We start from the raw sequence: 26,525 nt of genomic DNA on the forward strand, positions 1-26,525 counted from the left end.
TCTTCTTCGCTTGCATCGTCCTAAAACTCCTGGAGTCATGGTCCCAGGCCCGGACACAGCATGGGGGCCTCCTCATATTGATAATGGCTCAGGCTGGGATCATTACTATAAAAGCTTTTTGTGAGCATCATCATTATTATCTATATTATTATTACATGAATACATATGAGAATTCCCGGACCCAAAACACTTAATGAATGTCTGTGTTCTAACTAGGCTAATTGACTAATTACTTGAAGCCGCTCCTCCCACAGCCAAACTGGACATCAACAATCACTTAGTGTTTATTTTTCAATACACGCTAATTAAAGTGGCGGGACGTGTGGGAGTTCAACACAAATGGGAGGAAAATGGAGAAATTGTAATCATTTTAATGCGATATTCTTCTACCCGACTAATTATGGATGCTAAGAGGAGAGGAAGAAGAGACGTAATTGCTGGTTAACAGATTTGTAAGACTGATAATTGGGTCGCATGACTAAAACTGAGGTCTTCATTCATACTATGTCATGAAAGTGAGTGTTCCCTTCAAGAGACAGTACTATAGTGATTACTATAGGTTAGATCGGTCAGTGTACAGCTTGCATAGCAGTATATATTTACTATTTACTGAAATTGAGTCAGTACACAGTCAGTATTGTCTGAATAGCTGGCAACTCATGTAGAATAATTGTCTTTTCTGGCGCTGCAAGAGTGCGGCAGTTCATTGAGAGAAACATGAATCGCAACATGTACGCTGACATTCAGAACCAGAAATGGGCAGAGTGGCAGTTTTTCCTTACGATAAGGAGCCCTAACACACCTCAAAGAAGATCGAGAGTCTCTTGGACCTAAGAGAACACCTGTTGGACATCCTCAAGCTGAAGGATGGAAGGTGGAGAAGGTCAAAGTGTCTAACATCCATCAGCTCCACCAATGACGTCATCATGGAGGAGTGGAAGAGGATTCCAGTAACAACCTCAATGCCGTGTCCAAAAGGATTAAGGCAGTGGTAGACACAAATGGCATCTACACTAAATATTGACACTAATATCGACACAATTTAGACATGTTCAATTTGCCAGCTATGTCGGAATTCATTTTTCCTCTGACGGAACCACAGCTTTCCCCAGTGCTGGCAGCAGTCATGCTGCCCAAGTAGCGATGGGTACCTTTCACACACTTAAAATTTCACAACTATATGGTGCTAATTCCTGGTACCTAGGAATCGACACCAGTAATCAACAGTACACATGTTTGTGTGTGTTCATGCAATAATAAAAGTTGATTTGTTTAATAATAAAATATATATTTTAACATTTAACATTGAACTGATCATGACAAGTGTGCTGTCCAGTTATTACCTCTGCCAGGAGATTGTCTAATCCCTGTTGGTATTTAGTATGTCTATTAGTTAGTCAGTTAGTTAGTAGGGCTGTGAATCTTTGGGTGTCCCACGATTCGATTCAATATCGATTCTTGGGGTCACGGTTCGATTCAAAATCGATTTTTTTTTTTCCAATTCAACACAATTCTCGATTCAAAAACGATTTTTTTTCCCGATTCAAAACGATTCTCTATTCATTCAATACATACGATTTCAGCAGGATCTACCCCAGTCTGCTGACATGCAAGCAGAGTAGTAGATTTTTGTAAAAAGCTTTTATAATTGTAAAGGATAATGTTTTATCAACTGATTGCAATAATGTAAATGTGTTTTAACTATTAAATGAACCAAAAATATGACTTATTTTATCTTTGTGAAAATATTGGACACAGTGTGTTGTCAAGCTTATGAGATGCGATGCAAGTGTAAGCCACTGTGACACTATTGTTCTTTTTTTTTTCATTTTTATAAATGTCTAATGATAATGTCAATGAGGGATTTTAAATTACTGCTATGTTGAAATTGTAACTAATATTGCTACTGTTGTTGATAATATTCATTTTTATTCCACTACTTTTGGTTTGTTCTGTGTCGTGTTTGTGTGTCCTCTCAATTGCTCTGTTTATTGCAGTTCTGAGTGTTGCTGGGTAGGGTTTGGTTTTGGAATTGGATTGCATTGTTATGGTATTGCTGTGTATTGTTTTGTTGGATTGATCAATTTTAAAAAAATCAAAAAAAAAAAAAAAAAAATTCAAAAAAAATAATTGATTTTTTAAAAATGAGAATCGATTCCGAATCGCACAACGTGAGAATCGCGATTCGAATTTGAATCGATTTTTTTCCCACACTCCTAATAGTTAGTAACATAACTCAATAATCTATTGTCAGATTTCCATTTCAGGAAATGTCAGAAAGGGGATAACGAACAATTAATTAGATTTTGGAAAGTATCCCCATCATTTCTATAATGTTCCCTTACGTTTACTTTGACTTCTCTGTGTGTATGCTCGTGGGGCGTGGTTATTTACAGCTACAATTCACCACTCGAGGATTTCATATATATTTCATATATATATATATATATATATATATATATATATATATATATATATATATATATATATATATATATATATATATATATATATATATATATATATGAAATACTTGACTTTCAGTGAATTCTAGCTATATATACAGGTATATATATATATATATATATATATATATATATATATATATATATATATATATATATATATAATATATAATATATATATATATATATATATATATATATATATATATATATATATATATATATATATATTTATTTTATTTACATAGAAAAAAAATAAAAATACTTGAATTTCAGTGTTCCGGTGGCTATCCATTAGATGGTAGTATTGTCCTGTTTAACTTCTCCGTTCATGATGAGTGTATCATTTCGGCCACCGTGTTCAATGGAGAAGTCTGTTCTACAAAATTTACAGGCAACATACACCTTCCCCTTCAAACTGTCTTGGATGAACTGAAATTCTTGTTTCCATTCGTTTTGGAACTTGCAAGCGTATTTCTTCATCTTGCTCGTCGACGGCGTCGCCATGTCTGTAATTTCCTCGTTCTTCTGCTTCGTCTCCATGTTGTGTGCGCAGTTGTGCACTCTACTCTCTAAAAGCCCTAGATGTTATGACGTCATTGGGCAGGCAAGCTGTTTATATTGTGGGAAAGCGGACGTGAGAACAGGCTGTCCCCACTCAGTCTCAGGTCCGCATTGAGCTGGAGGGGGCGTGGCCTCCAGCTCCGGCTGAATACCGGGAGTTTGTCGGGAGAAAATCTCTGCCGGGAGGTTGTCGGGAGAGGCGCTGAATACTGGGATTCTCCCGCTAAAAACTGGAGGGTTGGCAAGTATGCTTACACCTCTCAGTATCATTTGTAAGTATGCATTCATTTCAGTTTATCCCAGGTGTGTTGCCGTAGTCAGGAAGTAGTCTTTGTAACTGAGCTACTGTGTGGAACAATTTCCCTTGTGGATCAATAAAGTTTGTCTAATCTAATCTAATTGCCATTTATTTGAATGTGCTGGTCTTGTCTTTTGTTGAGTCGTACAAAGTGTTTATACTGTAAGTATTGTACTTATTACACACCAGCTGTTTGATTGTAATGTGCATCTTAGTTGTAGTTTTATTACCATATTTAGAGGTGTTGAAATCGGCATGTAGAATCACTAATGCTAATCAGTAGCATGTATATGGCATATCCAACGTACATTGGCATCGAGGTAGTGTATTTTGAAAAGTGGAGCCTTAATTTCGTGTACTTTCTATCAGGACAAGCTTGCTTTATTGGGATGGAAAAATTACAACCTTACTTAGAGACGGCTTGCTATATACGCCTGTTTGCCTGCCAAGTGTTTGAACCGATGCCGAGTTTGCAACAGGACATAACCACCATGTTTGGCTGGAGGTATGACACTGACTACTCTTAGGTACTGTATATACTCTATATTCCTTTGAGAAAGTATACTGTGATGTGTGCATGTGTGTAGAAGTCCAACCTGGGTCTCGGACATGACATAGAGGTAGTGGTAGTCGGAAGAGAAGGCCATGTCGCGCAGGATGGGACCGCTTTCCACCGCCTGCACCGTCTCGTACTGCAGGGCCCGCGAGGAGCCGTCCACTCGTATCTGGGGGAGAGAAAAACACAATTAGAGACCTACAAAAAGCACGGCTGTGGCGAGTCGACGACGACAACAACGACAACAGAGGGTTGGCTGAAGGATAATCTTTGATGCAAACCATAAATAATGTATGGTGTTCAACACAGGAAGTGAACAAACTATTAGTAATTGCTGTGACATGAAGAAAAGGGTTGCTTTATGTTTCTTCCTTCTCGGACACCCGAGCAACTTTCGGCACTCGTGCGCCATAGTTGTGTGAAACACAGCCTTGTTCAACGCGCTCCTCTGCGCTGTGGGTGTCAAGGGAAAAAAAAAACGAGATAATTGGACGGGAAGTAGATGGCGGCGAACACAGGTGAGTCCCTTTATGAGTAATTACGCTCTCTCAGTCAGCAATTTTGGGTGCCGTCTCAGTCATAATCAGGACCACATCCTGACGTTAGCGCCTCAAAACCATTAAGGCAGCCGCAGTGGTGGCAGCCAGCATTATCTGATTCCTTTTTAGCGCCAACGAAGGGGATTAGCCGCTCTATGCTAAATGGATTACAATGCTAATCTCTGCTATCACATTAGCGCAACACAATAGGGGCCGCCAACACCCACTTCATCTTGCGGCGGGAAGGTGAGACATCCGCATGCCTAATAATGGTTCACACAAACACAAACATGTATGGGAAATATTGGCATCGTATAGAGCAGTGTTTTTCAACCACTGTGCCGCAGCACACTAGTGTACCGTGAGATACTGTCTGGTGTGCCGTGGGAGATGATGTCATTTCACCTAATTGGGTTAAAAATATTTTTTGCAAACCAGTAATTATAATCCGCAAATAATGTGCCGTTGTTTAGTGTCGGTGCTGTCTAGAGTGCGGCAGAGTAACCGTGTAATACTCTTCCATATCAGTAGGTGGCAGCAGGTAGCTAATTGCTTTGTGGATGTCGGAACCATGGTTTGTCGTGATCACAATATGCAGACGACAGTGGGAGGCAGCGTGCAGGTCAAAAGGTATCTAATGCTTCAACCAAAAATAAACAAAAGGCGAGTGCCGCTAAGAAAAGGCATTGAAGCTTAGGGATGGCTATGCAAAACAAAACTAAAACTGAACTGGCTGCAAAGTAAACAAAAACAGAATGCTGGATGACAGCAAAGACTTACTGTGTGTGGAGCAGCAGACGGCGTCCACAAAGTACATCCGTACATGACATGACAATCAACACCAAAATAGGAAACGCTACACACAGGAAAACACCAAAAAACTCAAAATAAGTCACGGCGTGATGTGACAGGTCGTGACAGTACACCTACTTTGAGACAAGAGCTATATTGATGCATGGTTGGTTATGGTTTGAATTTATATCCAACAATTGCGAGAACGACTTTTTATCTGTCAATATCGGCTGCTGAGTTTCATTTTCTTATGTTTTCTGCTAGTGGTGTGCCTCGGGATTTTTCCAATGAAAAAAATGTGCCTTGGCTCAAAAAAGGTTGAAAAACACTGGTATAGAGTATGTGTGTGTGTGTGTCAGACGATATCAACTATATCGTCCCCTAGTGGCAATGACGACACTAACATTAACACTTGCTTGTTGATGCCAACAGAAAAACTAATAGTTTTCCAAGACTTTCAGTACTTAAGAGGCTAACGCCCCCAAACAGTGCAGAATGTGTCACAGACTGACTTGCACTCGTGCAGATGGTTATTTTTTTCACATGAAACAAATAAAACGACTATTTTATCTTCCTCTCTGTGGCTAGCAGAAGGCACGCTAGAGAAGAGGGGAAGTAATTCCGGTGTGAAAGCCACAGGATTGCACTCTTGCTGCGCTGCAGATTTTGGCAGCAAAAAAAAAAAACCCACATTGCAAACGAAGCGCACTTGCATGGAATCAATTTGCCACAGGCTCCAAATGCAAGACTGAGAACCCAAACAATAACTGAAGCAGCGGGAGATGAATGCTGTGTGGCAAAAAGGAGGGACATAATTGTACAGTAATACTAAAACTAATAGCCTCCTGAGAACCAGCTTTGCAGTGCTATTTTTCCTAAAATTTGTATCTGACATAAAGAAATGTCCACTGCAGAGGATGCTGGTTCTCAGAATAATATGAGCACATCCATGTTTGGAAAACCAAACTTGTTAGATACGCAATGACCACAGCGACAGGATATGAATTCTGGGTTAAAAAAATGGAAGGATATATTGTAGCGAGTGTTGTCACAATAGCAGAATTTCCGTAGTCGATACAATATCTATGAACTGCCACGATTCTCAATACTTACTCGATACCACAATAAAATAAAAAAACTGAACCAATGAACTTTTAAGTTCAGTACTTTGTTAAAAAGTGTTTCAACGTGTCAAGTATTAAAGATCACTGTGCTTCAACATTTTTTTTGCACATAATTCAAATATCAGAATGACCTGCTAAGACGTAACTTATACATTCAAAAAAGAACAGCAGTGTTCTATAACCTCTCTCTATATCAAAACAAATGATACTGTGCTTTTAAATATGAGCATTCATAAATAACAACAATAGACGGATATTTTACATTTTAAAAAGAACAGCAGTGGCATGGAGTCTTCAAGTATATAAAACAAACAATATTCATTTTTAATATTATTTCAATATGGTTGCAATGTGATGTATTTTGTAACGAAATAATAATGATAAAAATCATAAAACATATTTAAGATACATCTTTGTGTTTATATTCATTATTAGTATCAACATTTCAGCCCTTTCTCATTACGTTAGGCCTTTTTTGCTATATATTTACTGTTTTTTTTGTTTTGTTTATTGTATTACTCCAATGTGCCATAAAAAAGAGGTGCGTTCAGCAAATGGCACCCAGGCCACACTTTGCTTTCCTAGTGAAATAAGTAAAGCAGTGGTGTTTAAACTGTTGCCAAACAACAGAAGAGTGTCTCTAAGCTGTGTTTTTTCCAGCACTTATGGAAGTGATAAAGGTTGGCTTGCACACCTCAGGAGCTTTTCTGCACACTCCCTGGGCTTGTGGTGGCGGATTCACGCTCTCACTTGCGTGGCAAATCTTTTGGTAACCGCTGGTATATATGATTAGTGAATAAATGCAAGATATACCTCTTTTTCATTTTGAAAATGTACCTCTACTGGCTAAAAATAGCGACAAAGTGGCTAAAGTGCATCCCAGATCTTTTCTGCTTATTCTCTGAGTTATGCTACACTGACACACATCTATTAGCATTTGTTTATGAGCAAGGGCAGATCGGAAGTGCCAAATCCGCATTTGTGACAGACTACCACGAATAAATAAATATATGGAAACAATCAATTTGCCAATGAAAAGTTGTTGTGCAATATTCTCTACTGGGGATACTGAAATGAGCAGGTATCGATCTTTTTTTTGAATGATTGATCCTGTTTTACCCCCAAATTTGTATCTCTGACAAAAAATACACACAAAAAAGTCCACTGCAAAGGACGTTTGTTTTTGATTGGATACGAGCACATTTTTGTGTGAAACACAATAATTATATGGCAATATTTGAAATAAGAACTTGACCCTTCCTTTGTATTGTGTGCACACATGTACTATAAGTCATACTATAAGTTTTATATAGTAGGGTTGCAGGAAAATGGCCCAGTTAAAACCATAAATGCGAGGGTTAAAATTATTTTGTATGATTTTCCGCTAAATGGTGATGTCACACTGCATATTTGCATGACTGGTGTTCATTCACACAACAATGATTCTGGCACCAGCTCGCTTTGGCAGCAGCGTAGTATCCTCGCCCTTTTTGTCAAAAAAAGAGCGAGTGACTGTTACGAGCGTCTTTGTCAACCAAACTTAGCTTGTCAGTCAGGTAGACGACGGTGAGGAACACCAGCTGTGACGCATCAACGGCGTCTCTCAACGCGCTCTACTCAATCAGACGGTAATACAATGGTAGATGTCTGATTGGGAAAATGTGTTCTACTCCATGAAAAGTTTGGATCAGTGTCAGTCACGTTAGCTTCAGGGAAGATGGCTGCATGATGTGACACTAATCTGAGAGTATTAGCGCATGGATGTGTCACACAAAATGGCCTATTATAATAATAGGGTGTGTAATTTACATTGTTATAATAGAGACATGCTGTAGTGTTTGTTGAGGAAGTCATTTGTTTACATTTTAGGGGGAAAACAATCTTAAGGTTACTATATATATATATATATATATATATATACTGTATATATATATATATATATATATATATATATATATATATATATATATATATATATATATATATATATATATATATATATATATATATATATTAAGATTAAAGATTAATCTTTAATCTTTTTATATATATATATATATATATATATATATATATATATATATATATAAGGTTAGCGTGATCTAATCTTATATATATTAAGATTAAAGATTAATCTTTAATCTTAATATATATATATATATATATATATATATATATATATATATATATATATATATATATATACCTGTATATAAGATTAGATCACGCTAACACAAAAAATAAGTCCAAATATTACATGGACTAAAGTCATAATAACAGATAAAATACTTGTAAAGTAATAGGTCATAAGAAACCGTAATATTAAAAAAAATTGTTAAAATGTCAAGGTGGAAAAGTCATTTTAGGAGAAAAAATTATCATAATGTTAATAGAAACGTTTGAAATATTAGGAGACAAATATGAAATATTACCAGAAAAAAATTGCAGCACTACAAAAATAAAGTTATATTAAGAAGAAAAAAATGCCTAAAGTTAAAATAATAATTAAAATATTACAAAAAAAAGATTAAATATGACAAGAAAAAAGATTAACTATTACCAGAAAAAAAGCAATAAAGTTATAACATTAAGAGAGTAAAATGTCTAATGTTAGAAGAATAAATGAGGAATATTAAAAGAAAAAAGATCAGATATTAATGGAAAAATCACTGCAGCACTACACTTAAGAATAAGAGAAAAATGTATAATGTTAGATATATTACCAGAAAAAAGATGAAATAGTACTAGAAAAAAAAACATTGCAGCATTACAGCAATATTGTTATGATACTAAGAGAATAAAATGTCTGATGTTAGAAGAATAAATGAGAAATATTACAAGAAACATACTGTTATATTTGTAAACAGCAACCAAATTCATATTTTATTTTACTTTTACTTCATGTAGTTATAATAGAAGGTGTCACACACACACACACACATGCACACACACACATGCACACACACACACACACACACACACACACACACACACACACACACACACACACACACACACACACACACACACACACACACACACACACACACACACACACTTCTTATTAACATCTTCCCACTTGTAAAGATTGTTATGATTTACTATTGAATATTAAACATGGTGGACAAGTGAGGGGGCTAGTTTGTGCTTCACTGTTTGTTTTATGTCTTCAGCACAGCAGGAATTTAATGAATATTTTCCTTCCACACTTTTTAAAAATGAAAATCTCACTGCAGCAGAGCCTAAACTAGACAACATGACCTTTAGGCTTCTTGGTCTTATTTAGAGCAGGCGGCCTGTGAGAGGCAGAGAAAAAACAATTTCAGTATGAAGCTAACTTATGTTTTTCCTCACAGGTGTCCATCACCTGTCATTTGGGATGTGACACGGCGTCAGAAGGCGCCGCGGGGGAACCGCCGTCTTGTTGACTGACCGCCGTGGCATTAAAGGCGTGCTGGCCTGCAGGTCTGCGTCAGGCCTGCTAATCTAACCTTATCCACCGCCGCCCTGCTGTGACGCTGAGGTGGGAGGCGGACTAGATGTTCCTCCGAGGGATGGCGGTGTCGGACGTGAAAGGGGACAAGTGTCTGGAGGCTTCCCGTCTCCTTTCTACAGCCGCCGCCTCCTCGTTTTCAGGAGGTGAGTGGCAGGTCTCCCTGCTATCGCCGCCCTGCAGCGATAGGGGAAGTTCTATCTCAAATATGTCCTCCTGTTTTTGGCAGAACCACCTGCAGGTTCACACACACTTTTTTCCCCCAACCTATCAAATTGATGCTCTTTTATTGCGCAAAATGCAACATTTGGCGTGTTTTCTTTCCACGTTTTACGCTCCAAGCTTTTGGAAAGCTCATAAAACGTTTAGCTGGATGAGTTTAAGGTGGATAGGTCAGTCTTCAGGCTAATTATTTTCAGTATACAAGGAATTGTATTGCCTTGAATGGAAAAGTGGCCCCCACTAAGATGGCAGCTTTGTAGGCATGTTGCTTAGCATATGTGCTACAGTGAGCTGACATACACTGTATTGCCAAAAGTATTTGGCCACCCATCCAAATGATGATCCCACAGGTGTATAAAATCAAGCACTTAGGCATGGAGACATTTGTGAAAGAATGGGCCGCTGTCAGTGATTTCCAGCGTGGAACTGTTATAGGATCCCACCTGTGCAACAAATCCAGTCGTGAAATTTCCTCGCTCCTAAATATTCCAAAGTCAACTGTCGGCTTTTTTGTAAGAACATGGAAGAGTTTGGGAACAACAGCAAGTCAGCCACTAAGTGGTAGGCCACGTAAACTGACAGGGAGGGGTCAGCGGATGCTGAAGCGCATAGTGCAAAGAGGTCGCCGACTTTCTGCACAGTCAGTTGCTACAGAGCTCCAAACTTCATGTGACCTTCCAATTAGCCTACGTGCAGTACGCAGAGCGCTTCATGGAATGGGTTTCCATGGCCGAGCATCTGCATCTAAGCCATACATCACCAAGTCCAATGCAAAGCGTGGGATGCAGTGGTGTAAAGCACGTCTCCACTGGACTCTAGAGCAGTGGAGACGCCTTCTCTGGAGTGATGAATCACGCTTTTCCATCTGGCAATCTGATGGACCAGTCTGGGTTTGGAGGTTGCCAGGAGAACGCTACATTTCGGACTGCATTGTGCCGAGTGTGAAATTTGGTGGAGGAGGAATAATGGTGTGGGGTTGTTTTTTCCAAGAGTTGGGCTTGGCCCCTTAGTTACAGTGAAAGGAACTTTGAATGTTCCAGGATACCAAAACACTTTGGACAATTCCATGCTCCCAGCCTTGTGGGAACAGTTTGGAGCGGGCCCCTTCCTCTTCCAACAAAGCAAGGTCCATAAAAGACATGGATGACAGAGTGTGGATGAACTTGACTGGCCTGCACAGAGTCCTGACCTGAACCCGATAGCACACCTTTGGGATGAATTAGAACGGAGACTGAGAGCCAGGCCTTCTCAACCAACATCAGTGTGTGACCCCACCAATGCGCCTTTGGAAGAATGGTGTAAAATTCCTATAAACACACTCCGCAACCTTGTGGGCAGCCTTCCCAGAAGAGTTGAAGCTGTAATAGCTGCAAAAGGTGGACCCACATCATATTGAACCCTATGGGTTAGGAATGGGATGGCACTTCAAGTTCATATGTGAGTCAAGGCAGGTGGTCAAATACTTTTGGCAATATCGTGTATCTACTTTTATATCTATGGCAATATCCACATCCCTGATAAATAACATGGCTGGATACTCTGAAGAAACAGTTAGCTGTTAGTTAGCAGTTTGGATCAACAGCTAGCTGCCTGCTAGCAGCTAGGATCTGGAATTGAAAGCTCATGAAAAACATTAATGGATAATTTGCTAGCTGCTAGCTAGCAGTGTGGATAAACAGCTAGCTGCTAGCTGCCAAGATACAAAAAGGAAAATTCATAAAAGGCATGACTGCATATGTTGGATAGCTACTTTCCGTTAATCCTAACTGCTAGCTAGCAGTTAGCTGCTTATCCAAATCATCCAGAAATGTTTATGAGCTTTTTCCGAATGCCGAAAACGTAAAACTCCTAAAGAAAAGAGCCCAGACTTTGCGTTTGGCACAATAAAACACGGACAGTTGATTTTCATTTCATTGTTCCTGCCGTTTTTTCAAAGCAATCCACACAATTTCATCAATCCCTGATGTCAAAGTGTGTGTCTTACCGTATTATTCCTCTCTTACCGTCTCATTAGCGCCACAGCGGGATGTTGCGGGCGAAAGGTAATGCCCCCCACCCCCCTCCTGAAGGGCTTTGTTTGGTGCTGACAAATAACCGACTTGGCTGGGGGGGAAAAAACTGATATGCACATTTTTCTTTCAGGCCAATTATTTCCTCTCTTTTTTTCACTCCCGATACGAGCGGCTGTTTGCAGCCAAGTAGTGGCTGGGCCTCAAGGAGGAGGAGGAGGAGGAAGAGGAGGGCATAATTTAAGGCACCACCTGTGTGTCTATTAGTGCAGCAACCTGGCGGCCACACGAGTGTTCCAACATCGGCACACAAGCTATTACTATATTTGATGTTTTATTTTTATGACTGCTGGGCCAAGGCGCGCGAGTTAAAAAGCTTTGGGAGCCAATAAACAAGTCAACATGTTCATATGCTGGAAGTGGAACCCGCATCAAATCAGGGTCAGCAGTCCTATGTTATAGTGTGGCAGCATAAACATATTCTATATCAAGGGACAATACTGTATACAATTTAGAGTAGTCAGTGTTCGTCTATGTAATAAAAATGATTTGCCTAAATAGCCGTCAGCACACGTGAGTAGCAAGATCGGCTTTATGTGCCTTACCTCTCTGGTGGTGGCAGCATCGTGTCAAGGGCTGCATGAGTGCCGCCTGCACCAGGGGAACTGCGGTTTACTGACCTTACGTCCAAATTGTGTCTAAAGTGTTAAATGTTAGTGTAACTGTTGCTACACAAGTGAGTAAGGCGATGCAGTGAGGATGTGCCACAGGCGCTCAATTCAGAGTACAAAACAGAGGGCTCCTGTCAGCCATAGAGGATCTTTGACTAGTGTTTATGTAATACGTTCCTATAAACAGTACCTATGTCGGCGTAGAGCAGGGGTGTCAAACGTATGGCCCGAGGGGCCGGATCAGGCCGGCGAACAGGTTTTATCCGGCCCGCGGGATGAGTTTGCTAAGTATAAAAATGTACCTGAAATTTTTGAATGAAAGCAACAGCTGTTCTAAATGTGTCCACTGGATGTCGCAAAAGCAAGTCTTTGTATCTTTGTAGATGATGCTACGTATGTACAAAATAAACCACATGATGTTAGTACCAACGAACGAGATTTCTCTACAGAATTTCCCCTCTGGTCAACAAAAGCACCTTGAGGATTCTGGCGGGAACTCTCGTTCAACCCTTTTTCGATTATGCATGCACCTCCTGGTACCCTAGCACCTCCAAAACCCTCAAATCTAAACTCCAAACATCTCAGAACAAGCTAGTCAGGTTACTTCTAGACCTCCACCCCAGATCCCACCTCATTCCTACCCACTTCTCTAAAGTGGGCTGGCTCAAGGTGGAGGACAGAGTTAAACAACTTGCACTGAGCCTAGTCTATAAAATCCGCTACACCTCCCTGATACCGAAGTACATGTCAAACTACTTCCTTAATGTAAATGACCGCCATAACCACAACACCAGGGGGTGCTCCACTAACCACGTTAAACCCAGATTCCGAACTAACAAAGGTCTTAACTCATTCTCTTTCTATGCCACACAATGTGGAATGCGCTCCCAACAGGTATAAAAGAAAGGGCATCTCTATCCTCCTTCAAAACCGCAATAAAAGTTCACCTCCAGGCAGCTACAACCCTAAACTAACACCCTCCCCGGATTGCTAATAATCAAATGTAAACAATCAAATGCAGATACTTTTTCTTTTTCTTATGCCTTCTGATCTCTCTCTCTCTCTCTCTCTCTCTCTCTCTCTCTCTCTCTCTCTCTCTCTCTCTCTCTCTCTCTCTCTCTCTCTCTCTATGTCCACTACTTGATGTCCATACCCCCCCCCCCCCCCTCCACACCCCTGATTGTAAATAATGTAAATAATTCAATGTGATTATCTTGTGTGATGACTGTATTATGATGATAGTATATATGATAGTATATATCTGTATCATGAATCAATTTAAGTGGACCCCGACTTAAACAAGTTGAAAAACTTATTCGGGTGTTACCATTTAGTGGTCAATTGTACGGAATATGTACTTCACTGTGCAACCTACTAATAAAAGTCTCAATCAATCAATCAAAAATACATCAGTTGGGGAAAATGATAAAACTACATAAATAACATCCTGTAATTTGATTTTGATATAATTTTTTTTATCTCGATAAATTGAAAATGAACACCAATGAGTTGACTGATGAACATGATCACATATTTTATACAGAAAATATAAATAACAACAAATAAAGTATATATACTATTAACCGCAACAAGTAATTGTAAAAAAAAACCCCAACAACATCATGATTTGTACATTTTCAGAATGTGCTTGTTCTATTTTTAAACAAAGAAAACAATCTGAAGTTGTCTTTATTTGTAAGTTATCGTACCGTGATTTTACCAGTCTGGCCCACTTGGGAGTAGTTTTTTTGTTTTTTTTTACAGCATGTTCCTAAAAACAGCAAAGTTGTCCTGTCACAAATAGAGGATCGATGACTAGTATTTTAGAAGCAGGTTCCTAAAAACAGTGTTTGTTTTACTAGTGTTTATGCAATATGTTCCTATAAAACAGCTCTTACATCATAGAGGATCTTGGCTGCCTTGTTGCAGCATGTTACTAAAAACAGCATAATGCTCCTGTCACACAGCGAGAATCTTTGACCAATGTTTATGCAGCAGGTGCGTAAAAACTGCACTCCTTTTATAGAGGATCTTTGACTAACATTTTTGCAGCTTGTTCCTAAAAACAGTGTTTCTTTTACTATTGCTTTACTGTTCCGAGATCTTGACTGCCATATTTGCAGCAGGTTAATAAAAACAGCAAAGTGCTCTTTGACTCATGTTTATGCAGCAGGTGCGTGAAAACTGCACTCCTGTTATAGAGGATCTTTGACTAACATTTTTGCAGCAGGTCCCTAAAAACAGTGCTTCTCTCATATAAATGATCTTTAAATGGTGTTCATGCAATATGTTCCCATAAACAGATCTTATGAGATGGAGGACCTTTGACTCTCTTTTTTGGCAGCATGTTCCCAAAACCAGCAGAGTGCTCCAGTCTCATATTCTGTAGATGATACGTGACTAGCATTTTGGCAGCAGGCTCCTAAAAGCAACTTCTCTCATATAGAGGATCTTTGATTGTTTCAGAAAAATGCTCCTATCAACCACATTTATGTCAGAGAGGATCTTTGACTGCCTTTCCCCCAGCAGGTTAATAAAAAAGCTAAGTCCTCCTGTCACTCAGAGAACCTTTCACTAACATTTTTTGCAGCAGGTGCCGAAAAACAACTCTCTTGTCTCAGAGGATTTTAAACTAATATTTACGCAGCAGGTTCCTAAAACAGCGAAGTGCTCCTGCTTGACATAGAGCATCTTTGACAAGCACTTTTGTAGCACATTCCTAAAAACAATGTTTCTCATATAGATGATCTTTGACTAACATTTGTGCATTATGTTCCTATATGAATAGCACTGATGTCATAGAGCAGGGGTCTGCAACCTGCGGCTCTAGAGCCGCATGGCTCTTTAGCGCAGCCCTAGTGGCTCCCTGGAGCTTTTTCAAAAATGGATGAAAATAGAAAAAGATAGGGGAAAAAATATATTTTTGTTTTAATATGGTTTCTGTAGGAGGACAACATGACACAAACCTCCCTAATTGTTAGAAATCCCACTGTTTATATTAAACATGCTTCACTGATGAGAGTATTTGGCGAGCGCTGTTTTGTCCTACTAATTTTGGCAGTCCTTGAACTCACTGTAGTTTGTTTACATTTACAACTTTCTTCAACGATGCCAGAGAAAGACATATTTTTATGCCACTCATTCTTTGTCTCATTTTGTCCACCAATCTTTTTATACTGTATGTGAATGCACAAAGGTGAGCTTTGTTGACGTATTGACTTGTGTGGAGTGCTTATCAGGCATATTTGGTCAGTGCATGACTGCAAGCTAATCGATGCTATCATGCTATTTAGGCTAGCTGTGTGTACGTATTGCATTGTTATGCCTCGTTTGTAGGTATATATATGAGTTTATTCAATTTCCTTTACTTATGTCGTCTGTACATTTAATTTATATTTGCATGTTTCACGACACATTGTCTGTATGTAATATTGGCTGCATTTCTGATAGTTGTTTGTGCGCCACGTTGTTCCAGACCACAGCAAACGTTACCCAGCTTGCATAGATTGTAATAAACCCATTAGAAGAAGACAGCCCGCCATTTCCTTTAACTTGGACACACACATCTATACCTTTTGGCCATTGTAGGCCAGTAATTTAGAGGAGTTATCTCACCACCTGAGAAGCCTGCGTTTTAGTAATCTTTTCCAATGTTGTAAAAATGGGTAGAATAAATATTACATTTGAACATTTCTGTCAACGAAGATTTGTGTCAGCCTGCCACACATAGTCATTTCGATAGTGGGCTATTATAGCTAATATAGACACTTATATAAGGTGTTGACTTCATTATATCACTTATAGGTTGCCGCTCCAGACAGATTTTTTTTGGTATTTTTGGTCCAAAATGGCTCTTTCGACATTTTGGGTTGCCGACTCCTGTCATACAGGATTGCTGACTGCCTATTTACAGCACATTCCTAAACATATAGCAAAGTGCTCCTGTCACACATTGAGGATCTTTAAGAAGCATTTTTGCAACAGGTTTCCAAAAAACAGCCCTCCTCTCAGATGATCTTTGACAAGGGTTAATTCTGCAGGTGTTCAATTGAGGCCTGGAGGTGACCTTCAGCATAGCACTTGATCATCTTGGAAGCGCGTTAGATCGTGAAAAACCTTCTTCACTGCAAAAACTGAAATCTAAGATTAAATATCTCAAATGAGGGTGATATTTGCTTATTTTCTGTCTGATAAGATAATTCTTCTCACTAAGCAGATTTGATGTTAGAGTGTTTTACTTGTTTTAAGGGTTTTGGTCCTAAATTATCTCAGTAAGATATTACAGGTTGTTGCTGATATTTTATGACCTATATTGAGTAAAACATGCTTGAAACTAGAATATCAACTGTTGCAAAGCTGTGTCATTAACACTCACAAGTATAAAACTACTTTTTTTAAGTAATAATTTCTTACTTCAAGCATGAAAAAAAAAAGTCATGATGCCGAGCGCATATCATTATGTCAAGATAATGGCACTAGCATTTACTTAATTTAAGAATATTTTCAACATATTGAGCAAAAAGGTCTCTTTTTTTTTCTACCAAGAAAAGTGCACTTGTTATTAGTGAGAATATACTTTTTTTAAGGTATTTTTGGGTTCATTGAGGTTAGCTAATTTTACTTGTTTTGGAAAGTCTTGACAAGCCGAATTTTTTTGTTCTATTGGCAAAAATGTTTGCTTAGTTCAAATAAAATACCCCTAATTTTTGTATTTTTTTTTCTTGTTTTTGAACACTGACTTTTTGCAGTGTTGAAAAAACTGTTTCTGCTTCATAATGTCACAATGCATGAATGAACCGCGGTTCCCCCAAGTCCTGGCAGCCCTCGTGTAGCCCGAGACCATCATGTTACCTACACCCCACAATTATACCCACTAGGGTTGACACATTTTAAGTGGCTAGTACATATTTTCTCTTCCACAAGCTGTACACAGACTACACTAAAGCTCATTCATTTCTACAGTAGTTTTCCTTGAAAAGATGTAACAAAAATGCTGGGAAGTGAGGCCTGTACTCACTTATGTGAGGTACTGTGTGTACAGAGCACAAGTCATAAATATGTCCAAATGTAAGTCCTTGGCTGGAAGTCACAACTTGCATGTTCTCCAACTTTCCAGCAATGATCTCAAGTAAAAAGCAATGCAAGAAAATGCAAAATAAAACATTTTGTGTTGCTTGTGAAAACAATGAAAAGAACCCCGCTTCTAAAGACCGAGCTTCGTTACCCATGACGACCTGGACTCGAACCCTCGCCCAAATCTTCTGATGTTAGCTTGCTGACGAACTTACAACACTGCCCCCCCCCCCCCCCCCCCCCGTTGTGTCTGATACTGATGATTGTATCTGCATCAGACCATCAATCAGCAGCACATTCAGACAGGAAGCTGATAATGAACTCCTGACATCAAGGTGACGCCATGACTTTGAGGACCCCTCCCCTCTCCATCCATTCAACAACACCGCAAGTTGTCTCTTCCTGCTTATCAGCATGCCTTCTTCTGTGCGCTCAATACTCATTTCCAGCATGTTTACCAGGACAGCAGAGTAGTCCATTCAGGACTTTGATTGGCTTCTCTGAAGATAAAGCTGCACACATGCTCTAAGGAAATTCCTGAAAATACACAACTCAACGCCGCGTGCGTGCGTGCGTGCGTGCGTGCGTGCGTGTGTGTGTGTGTGTGTGTGTGTGTGTGTGTGTGTGTGAATAATAGATGGAGAGCCCAGACGGTGAGAGCAGACATCAGCCTGGATCCTGTTACCACACACTCTGGAGACCCATGCGCGCACACACACACACACACACACACACACACACACGCACATACGCACACACATACACACACACACGCACACACACACACGCACACACAATCTTCAGTGACCTTTGTACACTCATTTCTAACATGTCCGTGCTTGGGTACAATTTTACATGCTACACACACAAGCGCACACACACAAACACACCCAACTGAGCTCCTACTTTATTTTACCGTAAACTCTATTGACTTTTTTTTATTTCAATTTTTTTTTTTTTACAGTGCATTATATTTTTTATCAGTGACAGAGCAGAAAGAGGCTAGGAATACATTTTTTGGTAAGATTTAATATGATGCGCCCTGTCATTCAATATTTGACATTTTACATGTGTTTTATTACACAGAATGGGGGGCGCACCTACAGTAGGTAAGGTTGTCTTTTTGCCTCATTCCTGTGAGAATCCTGCGGGTGACGGAAGCATTTGGCCAGCCAAACATAATCCAAAAAAGCTTGATGAAAATATTCCAACTAGGGTTGCTCATGTATGCAGTACTCCCGCCGCCCCGCTAGTGAGGCATATGTGTCACAAGGAAGCAGCAGTGGGGTGAGTAGAAGAAGATTACTCATTCAAACCAAAAGTGGCACTATCGACCCTGAAAAAAAATCTAACTAAATCGCAAAAAAAATATTTTTAACAGCAACTGGACAACAAAGTATGAATGAGTTGAAATTGCTGACTTTGTGATGTCTTTTGTATTCGTGATCACAGGCAATCAAAGCTCGTTTAATACATGTAGCGCTGAATTTGACCAGTAGAGGCCGATAACGCTATACCTTAGATTTAACCGTGATGAGCCACATTCATAGTGTGCAATGTTTGCTGTGGATGTAGTTTGATTTCTATATGCATATATTGTGTGAATATATTAACACTAAACCTATTTTATTTGGGTAAAATACACAATAGACATGATTTATATGAAATACACAATGGACTTATTTTTGTAATATTTATTTTATGTTGATATTTTCAGTCTTACAAACCTAAATGAAGGAAGAAGTGTAAAGAAGTAAAACTGAGGAGGAAAATAATTGAAAAGAAGGAACATCAATCCTCAACAAAACTTCTGAAGCTTCTGTTTCTTCATGCTGTTAACTACCTGTCTAGTTGCACACGCTGGAAATGAGTAGCAAGGGCAGAATAATGATTTTTTTTGGACAGTGCAGAGTAAAAGCTGGTGTGCTTACTTTGCAATTAGGTAAACGCCGTCTCAAAGGAATATAAACTGCAGAGACACTTTCTGACAAAACATCCACATTTCAATGTCCAACCCCAGAGCTCTTGAAACTGCAACCTTCTTAATTATGTAGTTGTATGGCCCTACATTAAGGAGTAGGACAAACCAGGACTATCTGCAATGTGCTCAAACAACCACCAGGTAGCATTTGTAAGCCTATAATACTGTATCATAGGTACATACTGAGGATTTGGTGGCCCAACAAAATATCAAATGTAGACCTGTGGAGACGCATGAACCAAGAGCAAATTCAAAATGAAATCAAAAGCAGAAAGTGGGGATGGATCGGCCATACACTTAGGAAGGATCCGAGTAACATAGCGAGACAAGCCCTGGACTATAACCCTCAAGGCAAGAGGAAGCCAGGGAGACCAAAACTCAACTGGAGGCGGTCCACTCTTGATGAACTGACCAAGATGGGGCTCTCCTGGCAAGAAGCGAAGACCATCGCACAGAAGAGAGTGAGGTGGAGATCCATGGTAGACACCCTATGCTCCCAAGGGGGCAAGAGGATTAAAAAAAAATACTGTATCATCTCTTTCTCTTTTGGACTTATCATGTCTTATCATGTCAGTAGTGCATTCTTCACTTATGCTTTAAGTGAGGGATGAGGTAAAAACTAACCCAGACCCACTGTGCGGACCCCTACGCCAGTGTAATTTTCTATGCCAAGATTACCTGATCCAAAAGCATTCAAAAGTAAGGCTTCATTTTTCGAAATGCCCTAGCTCGATGCAAATTTACATTGCACATGCCATGTACATGCTAATGATTAGCAATATCAATCTTACAATTTCAACACCTCCAAATTTGTTAATGAAAACTACAACTAAGATGCACGTTATAATCAAACAGCTGGTATGTAATAACTACAATACTTACAGTATAAACACTTCGCAGGACTTAACAACAGACAAGACTACATTCAACTTAATGGCAAAGACTGCTTCCTGACTACCGCAGCACAACTACAGTAGGACCAACTGAAATGCATGCATACTTGCAAATGATACTCAGAAGTGTAAGAAAAGTAAATATAACAACGGCCAGTATAGTTAATATTATCATTGAACAAATTAACTTTTAAAACCACATGAACACACACAAAAGAACCGCATTGGTTCAAATGTGAAAGCTATCCATCAACAATAAAAAATATGCAGTATGAGTGGTATTTCTAAAAAAAAAAAAATCATGTGGTCGCCGTGTGTGTATTCCATTCATCAAGTGCCTCGGTGGTGCACGTTTGCTGGCGTGTGCACGTAGTGAAGCCCGGCTTTCACTTGATTTATGAGGTTGCCTTCAAAGTTTCCAATTAAAGAGAAGCCCCTCGCAACCAATTCCTCAGAGATAAGCAGGTGTGAATTCCTGTGTCCGCTGCATGAGTGTGTGTGTGTGTGTGTGTGTGTGTGTTCCCTCGTCGCCTGCCCCCGCAAGAGCTTTTTTTTTCTTTTCTTTTCTTTCCTCATCTCTCTTTATTCTCTTCTAAAACAAACCGGCTTCTGCTATTAAAAGTAGTTTTCACCCTACTGAGGTGCAAAATTGCATGGCTGGCACCGCGGCAAGACAGATACAAAACAGAGAGCTGAGAGGAAATGGGAAAACAAGCGGCGCGGCTGCGGTAAACCCCCCGCCAATTGGCATGTGTCGATTCACAGAGAGCCACAACAACAACGGAAATCCAGCCCAGTTTCAGACGCACCTACAAACAAGGATGTACAGCCATGCACTGTAAAGAGAGTTAGAACAGAGAGTGGGACTTCAATTTACGAACTTAATTGGTTCTTGAACATGGTTTGCAAACCGAAACGTTTGTATAGTGAAGCAGAGTTCCACATTAGGATCAATGTAAACTTGAATCATTGGCTCTAGCCTCGACAAAAGTCCCTATTTTAGTAAAAAACAACACACTTTGAAGACACTATTATATATATATACTTTGAAGACACTATAATATATATATACTTTGAAGACACTATAATATATATATATATATATATATATATATATATATATATATATATATATATATATATATATATATATATACACTACCGTTCAAAAGTTTGGGGTCACATTGAAATGTCCTTATTTTTGAAGGAAAAGCACTGTACTTTTCAATGAAGATAACTTTAAACTAGTCTTAACCTTAAAGAAATACACTCTATACATTGCTAATGTGGTAAATGACTATTCTAGCTGCAAATGTCTTGTTTTTGGTGCAATATCTACATAGGTGTATAGAGACCCATTTCCAGCAACTATCACTCCAGTGTTCTAATGGTACAATGTGTTTGCTCATTGGCTCAGAAGGCTAATTGATGAATAGAAAACCCTTGTGCAATCATGTTCACACATCTGAAAACAGTTTAGCTCGTTACAGAAGCTACAAAACTGACCTTCCTTTGAGCAGATTGAGTTTCTGGAGCATCACATTTGTGGGGTCAATTAAACACTCAAAATGGCCAGAAAAAGAGAACTTTCATCTGAAACTCGAAAGTCTATTCTTGTTCTTAGAAATGAAGGCTATTCCACAACATTGTTTGGGTGACCCCAAACTTTTGAATGGTAGTGTATATATATATATATATATATATATATATATATATATATATATATATATATATATATATATATATATATATATATATATATATATATATATATATATATATATATATATATAGTCAAGGTTTCTGTGGTGTATCCATTATACAGTGCTCAATACCGGGGTAGAGCGGAATATACGTTAGGTCAGGAACAAACACAGAGGCTGTTTCATCCCTACAAGCCTGTTTCGCAGGTTTCCCTGCAAGGTGAGAGTAAGAGTAAGGTGAGAGGATGAGAAGGACGCTTTTTGGTGAAATACGAAGAAGAGAGCAGGATTGACTCGGGATGACCACTTAAGGGTGAGACACAAGAAAACCAGCGTTTATAAAATCCACTGAAGAGCAGGGACACCTGCAAAACAGGCTTGTAGGGATGAAATAGCCTCTGTGTTTTTTTCCTGACCTAACTTATATGTATATATTGTTGTTATATATATATATATATATATATATATATATATATATATATATATATATATATATATATATATATATATATATATATATATATATATATATATATATATATATATATACTGTATATACTGTATTATATACTGTACATAGTGTATATATAATCCAAACAACACAACAAAATTACAGCAAGCATAAATATCAACACACACACACACACACACACACACACACACACACACACACACACACACACACACACACACACACACACACACACACACACACACACACACACACACACACACACACACACACACACACACACACACACACTATCTTGTTGTCTGGATGCTGCCAGACAGTACATTTTACGATGAAAAAATTATAGTTCAGTCGCCAGAATTTAACCGTAAAAATAACTTTAAATTTACAGTAATGCACAGTGAAAACGACCGTGGATTTTATTTTAAAAAAAGAAAAAAGAAAAAAAAGGCAGCTCAGAATTTTACCGTCAAAATAGCATTGGTACCATTTTTATATTTAACACCCCCCCAACACCCCCCCAAAAATGCAAAAATATAAAAACAATAGCCATAGATTTTACAATTAAAAAAGCCCCTGTCAGATCAGAAGCCAAAATATAAACGTAAAAGTGGTATCATTTTTGCATTTACAGTAATTCACTGTACAAACAACAACCATAGATTTTACTGTAAATTTCTAGTGACTGAGCTGCCATTTTTTCTGTACACCTGTCAATTACAACATAGTACATAGCAATGTGACTGCACGGGAAAACCAACTGATTGTTTATTATTTCATGCTTAAATTAAAACACACACACACACACACACACGCACGTACACACACAATCTTGTTGTCTGGATGCTGCCAGAGTCGATCCGGCTTTAAGTGTTTGGACAAACGCGTCTGTGAGAAACATGGCTGACAGCAGCTTTCGTAATCTCCTCGCCGGTGTTGCTTGGTGTAGCTTGGCACGCTCACATGTGTTTGGACCGTGTGCCTACTGGTGTGTACCCGCTCTACGCATGTGTCTTAAGTGGGCGGCCATGGAGCAGCGGGGAAATTTCCCATCGGCCCCGAAAAGGCGGTGGGATCTCCCCTGCATGAACGTGAGCCCGGATGAAAAGCTTGGAGGAACGCTGGCGGACAGGCGGTGCTTTGCAGTAATCTAACCTGAGGAGGATGAAAGCCAGCTGGGAGGCAGGGACCTTAGCGAGGGGATGGAGGGGTGGTGTAAGGTGAGAGGATGAGAAGGACGCTTTTTGGTGGAGTACGAAGAAGAGAGCAGGATTGACTCAGGATGAACACTTTAAGGGTGAGACACAAGAAGACGAGTGTTTGTGTTGCATCAAAGAGCCAAACTTGAGTGTTCTCACGGTCATTGAGGCAACAACTCTGATTCTAACCAGAATGTCATATAGAGGATCTTTGACCAGTGCTTTTTCTACAGGTGCAACAAACCGCACTCTTGTCATAGAGGGTCTTTGACTGGTGTTTATGTAGCAAGTTCCTAAAAACAGCACATCTCTAATGGATCTTTGTCTAGCATTTTGGCAGCACGTTCCTAAAACAGTACTCCTGTAATAGAGGATATTTGACAAGTATTTATGCAGCAAGTCCCTAAAAACAGCCTTCCTGTCGTAGAGGGTCTTTGACTGGTGTTTATGTAGCAAGTTCCTAAAGACATCACATCTCTCATGGATCTTTGTCTAGCATTTTGGCAGCACGTTCCTAAAAACAGCATTCCTGTCATAGAGGATCTTTGACGAGTGTTGATGTATCAAGTTCCTAAAAACAGCACTCCTCTCATAGAAAATCTTTGACTATAATTTTGTCAGCAGGTTCCTAAAACCAGTACTCCTGACATAGAGGATCTTTGACTAGTGTTTATGCAGCAAGTTCTTAAAAACAGTACTCCTCTAATAGAGGATCTTTGACTATCATTTTGTCAGCCGGTTCCTAAAAACAGCACTCCTGTTATAAAGAATCTTTGACTACTGTTTATGGAGCAAGTTCCTAAAAACAGCACACCTCTCATAGAGGATCTTTGACTAGTAATTTGGCAGCAGGTTCCTTAAACAGTACTCCTGTAATAGAGGATATTTGACAAGTATTTATGCAGCAAGTTCCTAAAAACAGCCTTCCTGTCATACAGGTTCTTTGACTGGTGTTTATGTACCAAGTTCCTAAAGACAGCACATCTCTTGTGGATCTTTGTCTAGCATTTTGGCAGCAAGTTCCTAAAAACAGCATTCCTGTCATAGCGGATCTTATACTATAATTTTGTCAGCAGGTTCCTAAAACCAGTACTCCTGAGATAGAGGATCTGTGACTAGTGTTTATGCAGCAAGTTCTTAAAAACAGTACTCCTCTAATAGAGGATCTTTGACTATCATTTTGTCAGCCGGTTCCTAAAAACAGCACTCCTGTTATAAAGAATCTTTGACTACTGTTTATGGAGCAAGTTCCTAAAAACAGCACACCTCTCATAGAGGATCTTTGTCTAGTAATTTGGCAGCAGGTTCCTTAAACAGTACTCCTGTAATAGAGGATATTTGACAAGTATTTATGCAGCAAGTTCCTAAAAACAGCCTTCCTGTCATACAGGTTCTTTGACTGGTGTTTATGTACCAAGTTCCTAAAGACAGCACATCTCTCATGGATCTTTGTCTAGCATTTTGGCAGCAAGTTCCTAAAAACAGCATTCCTGTCATAGAGGATTTTTGACTATAATTTTGTCAGCAGGTTCCTAAAACCAGTACTCCTGAGATAGAGGATCTGTGACTAGTGTTTATGCAGCAAGTTCCTAAAAACAGTACTCCTCTCATAGAGGATCTTTGACTATCATTTTGTCAGCCGGTTCCTAAAAACAGCACTCCTGTCATAAAGAATCTTTGACTACTGTTTATGGAGCAAGTTCCTAAAAACAGCACACCTCTCATAGAGGATATTTGACTAGTAATTTGGCAGCAGGTTCCTAAAAACAGTACACCTGTAATAGAGGATATTTGACAAGTATTTATGCAGCAAGTTCCTAAAAACAGCCTTTCTGTCATACAGGTTCTTTGACTGGTGTTTATGTACCAAGTTCCTAAAGACAGCACATCTCTCATGGATCTTTGTCTAGCATTTTGGCAGCAAGTTCCTAAAAACAGCATTCCTGTCATAGAGGATCTTTGACTATAATTTTGTCAGCAGGTTCCTAAAACCAGTACTCCTGAGATAGAGGATCTGTGACTAGTGTTTATGCAGCAAGTTCCTAAAAACAGTACTCCTCTCATAGAGGATCTTTGACTATCATTTTGTCAGCCGGTTCCTAAAAACAGCACTCCTGTCATAAAGAATCTTTGACTACTGTTTATGGAACAAGTTCCTAAAAACAGCACACCTCTCATAGAGGATCTTTGACTAGTAATTTGGCAGCAGGTTCCTAAAAACAGTACTCCTGTAATAGAGGATATTTGACAAGTATTTATGCAGCAAGTTCCTAAAAACAGCCTTCCTGTCATACAGGGTCTTTGACTGGTGTTTATGTAGCCATTTCCTAAAGACAGCACATCTCTCATGGATCTTTGTCTAGCATTTTGGCAGCAGGTTCCTAAAAACAGCACTCCTGTCATGGAGAATCTTTGACGAGTGTTTGTGGAGCAAGTTCCTAAAAACAGCACACCTCTCATAGAGGATGGTT

General features: G+C 39.1%; 1 protein-coding gene across 1 annotated transcript in view; it reads right to left on the reverse strand.

Moving 5' to 3' along the window:
* Window positions 1–830: 830 nt before the first annotated feature.
* The window catches only part of LOC133662585 (plexin-A4-like), a 230,196-nt gene continuing 204,501 nt past the window's right edge, over window positions 831–26,525 (reverse strand). The window contains exons 3-4 of the mRNA XM_062066700.1: window positions 3,924–4,052; window positions 831–860 (exon numbers count right to left, since the gene is read on the reverse strand). Coding sequence (XP_061922684.1) covers window positions 831–860; window positions 3,924–4,052 — 159 coding nt within the window. The remainder of the gene's footprint in view (window positions 861–3,923; window positions 4,053–26,525) is intronic.

Source organism: Entelurus aequoreus, linkage group LG12, assembly GCF_033978785.1.
Source record: "Entelurus aequoreus isolate RoL-2023_Sb linkage group LG12, RoL_Eaeq_v1.1, whole genome shotgun sequence".
NCBI classification, from domain to species: Eukaryota; Metazoa; Chordata; class Actinopteri; order Syngnathiformes; family Syngnathidae; genus Entelurus; species Entelurus aequoreus.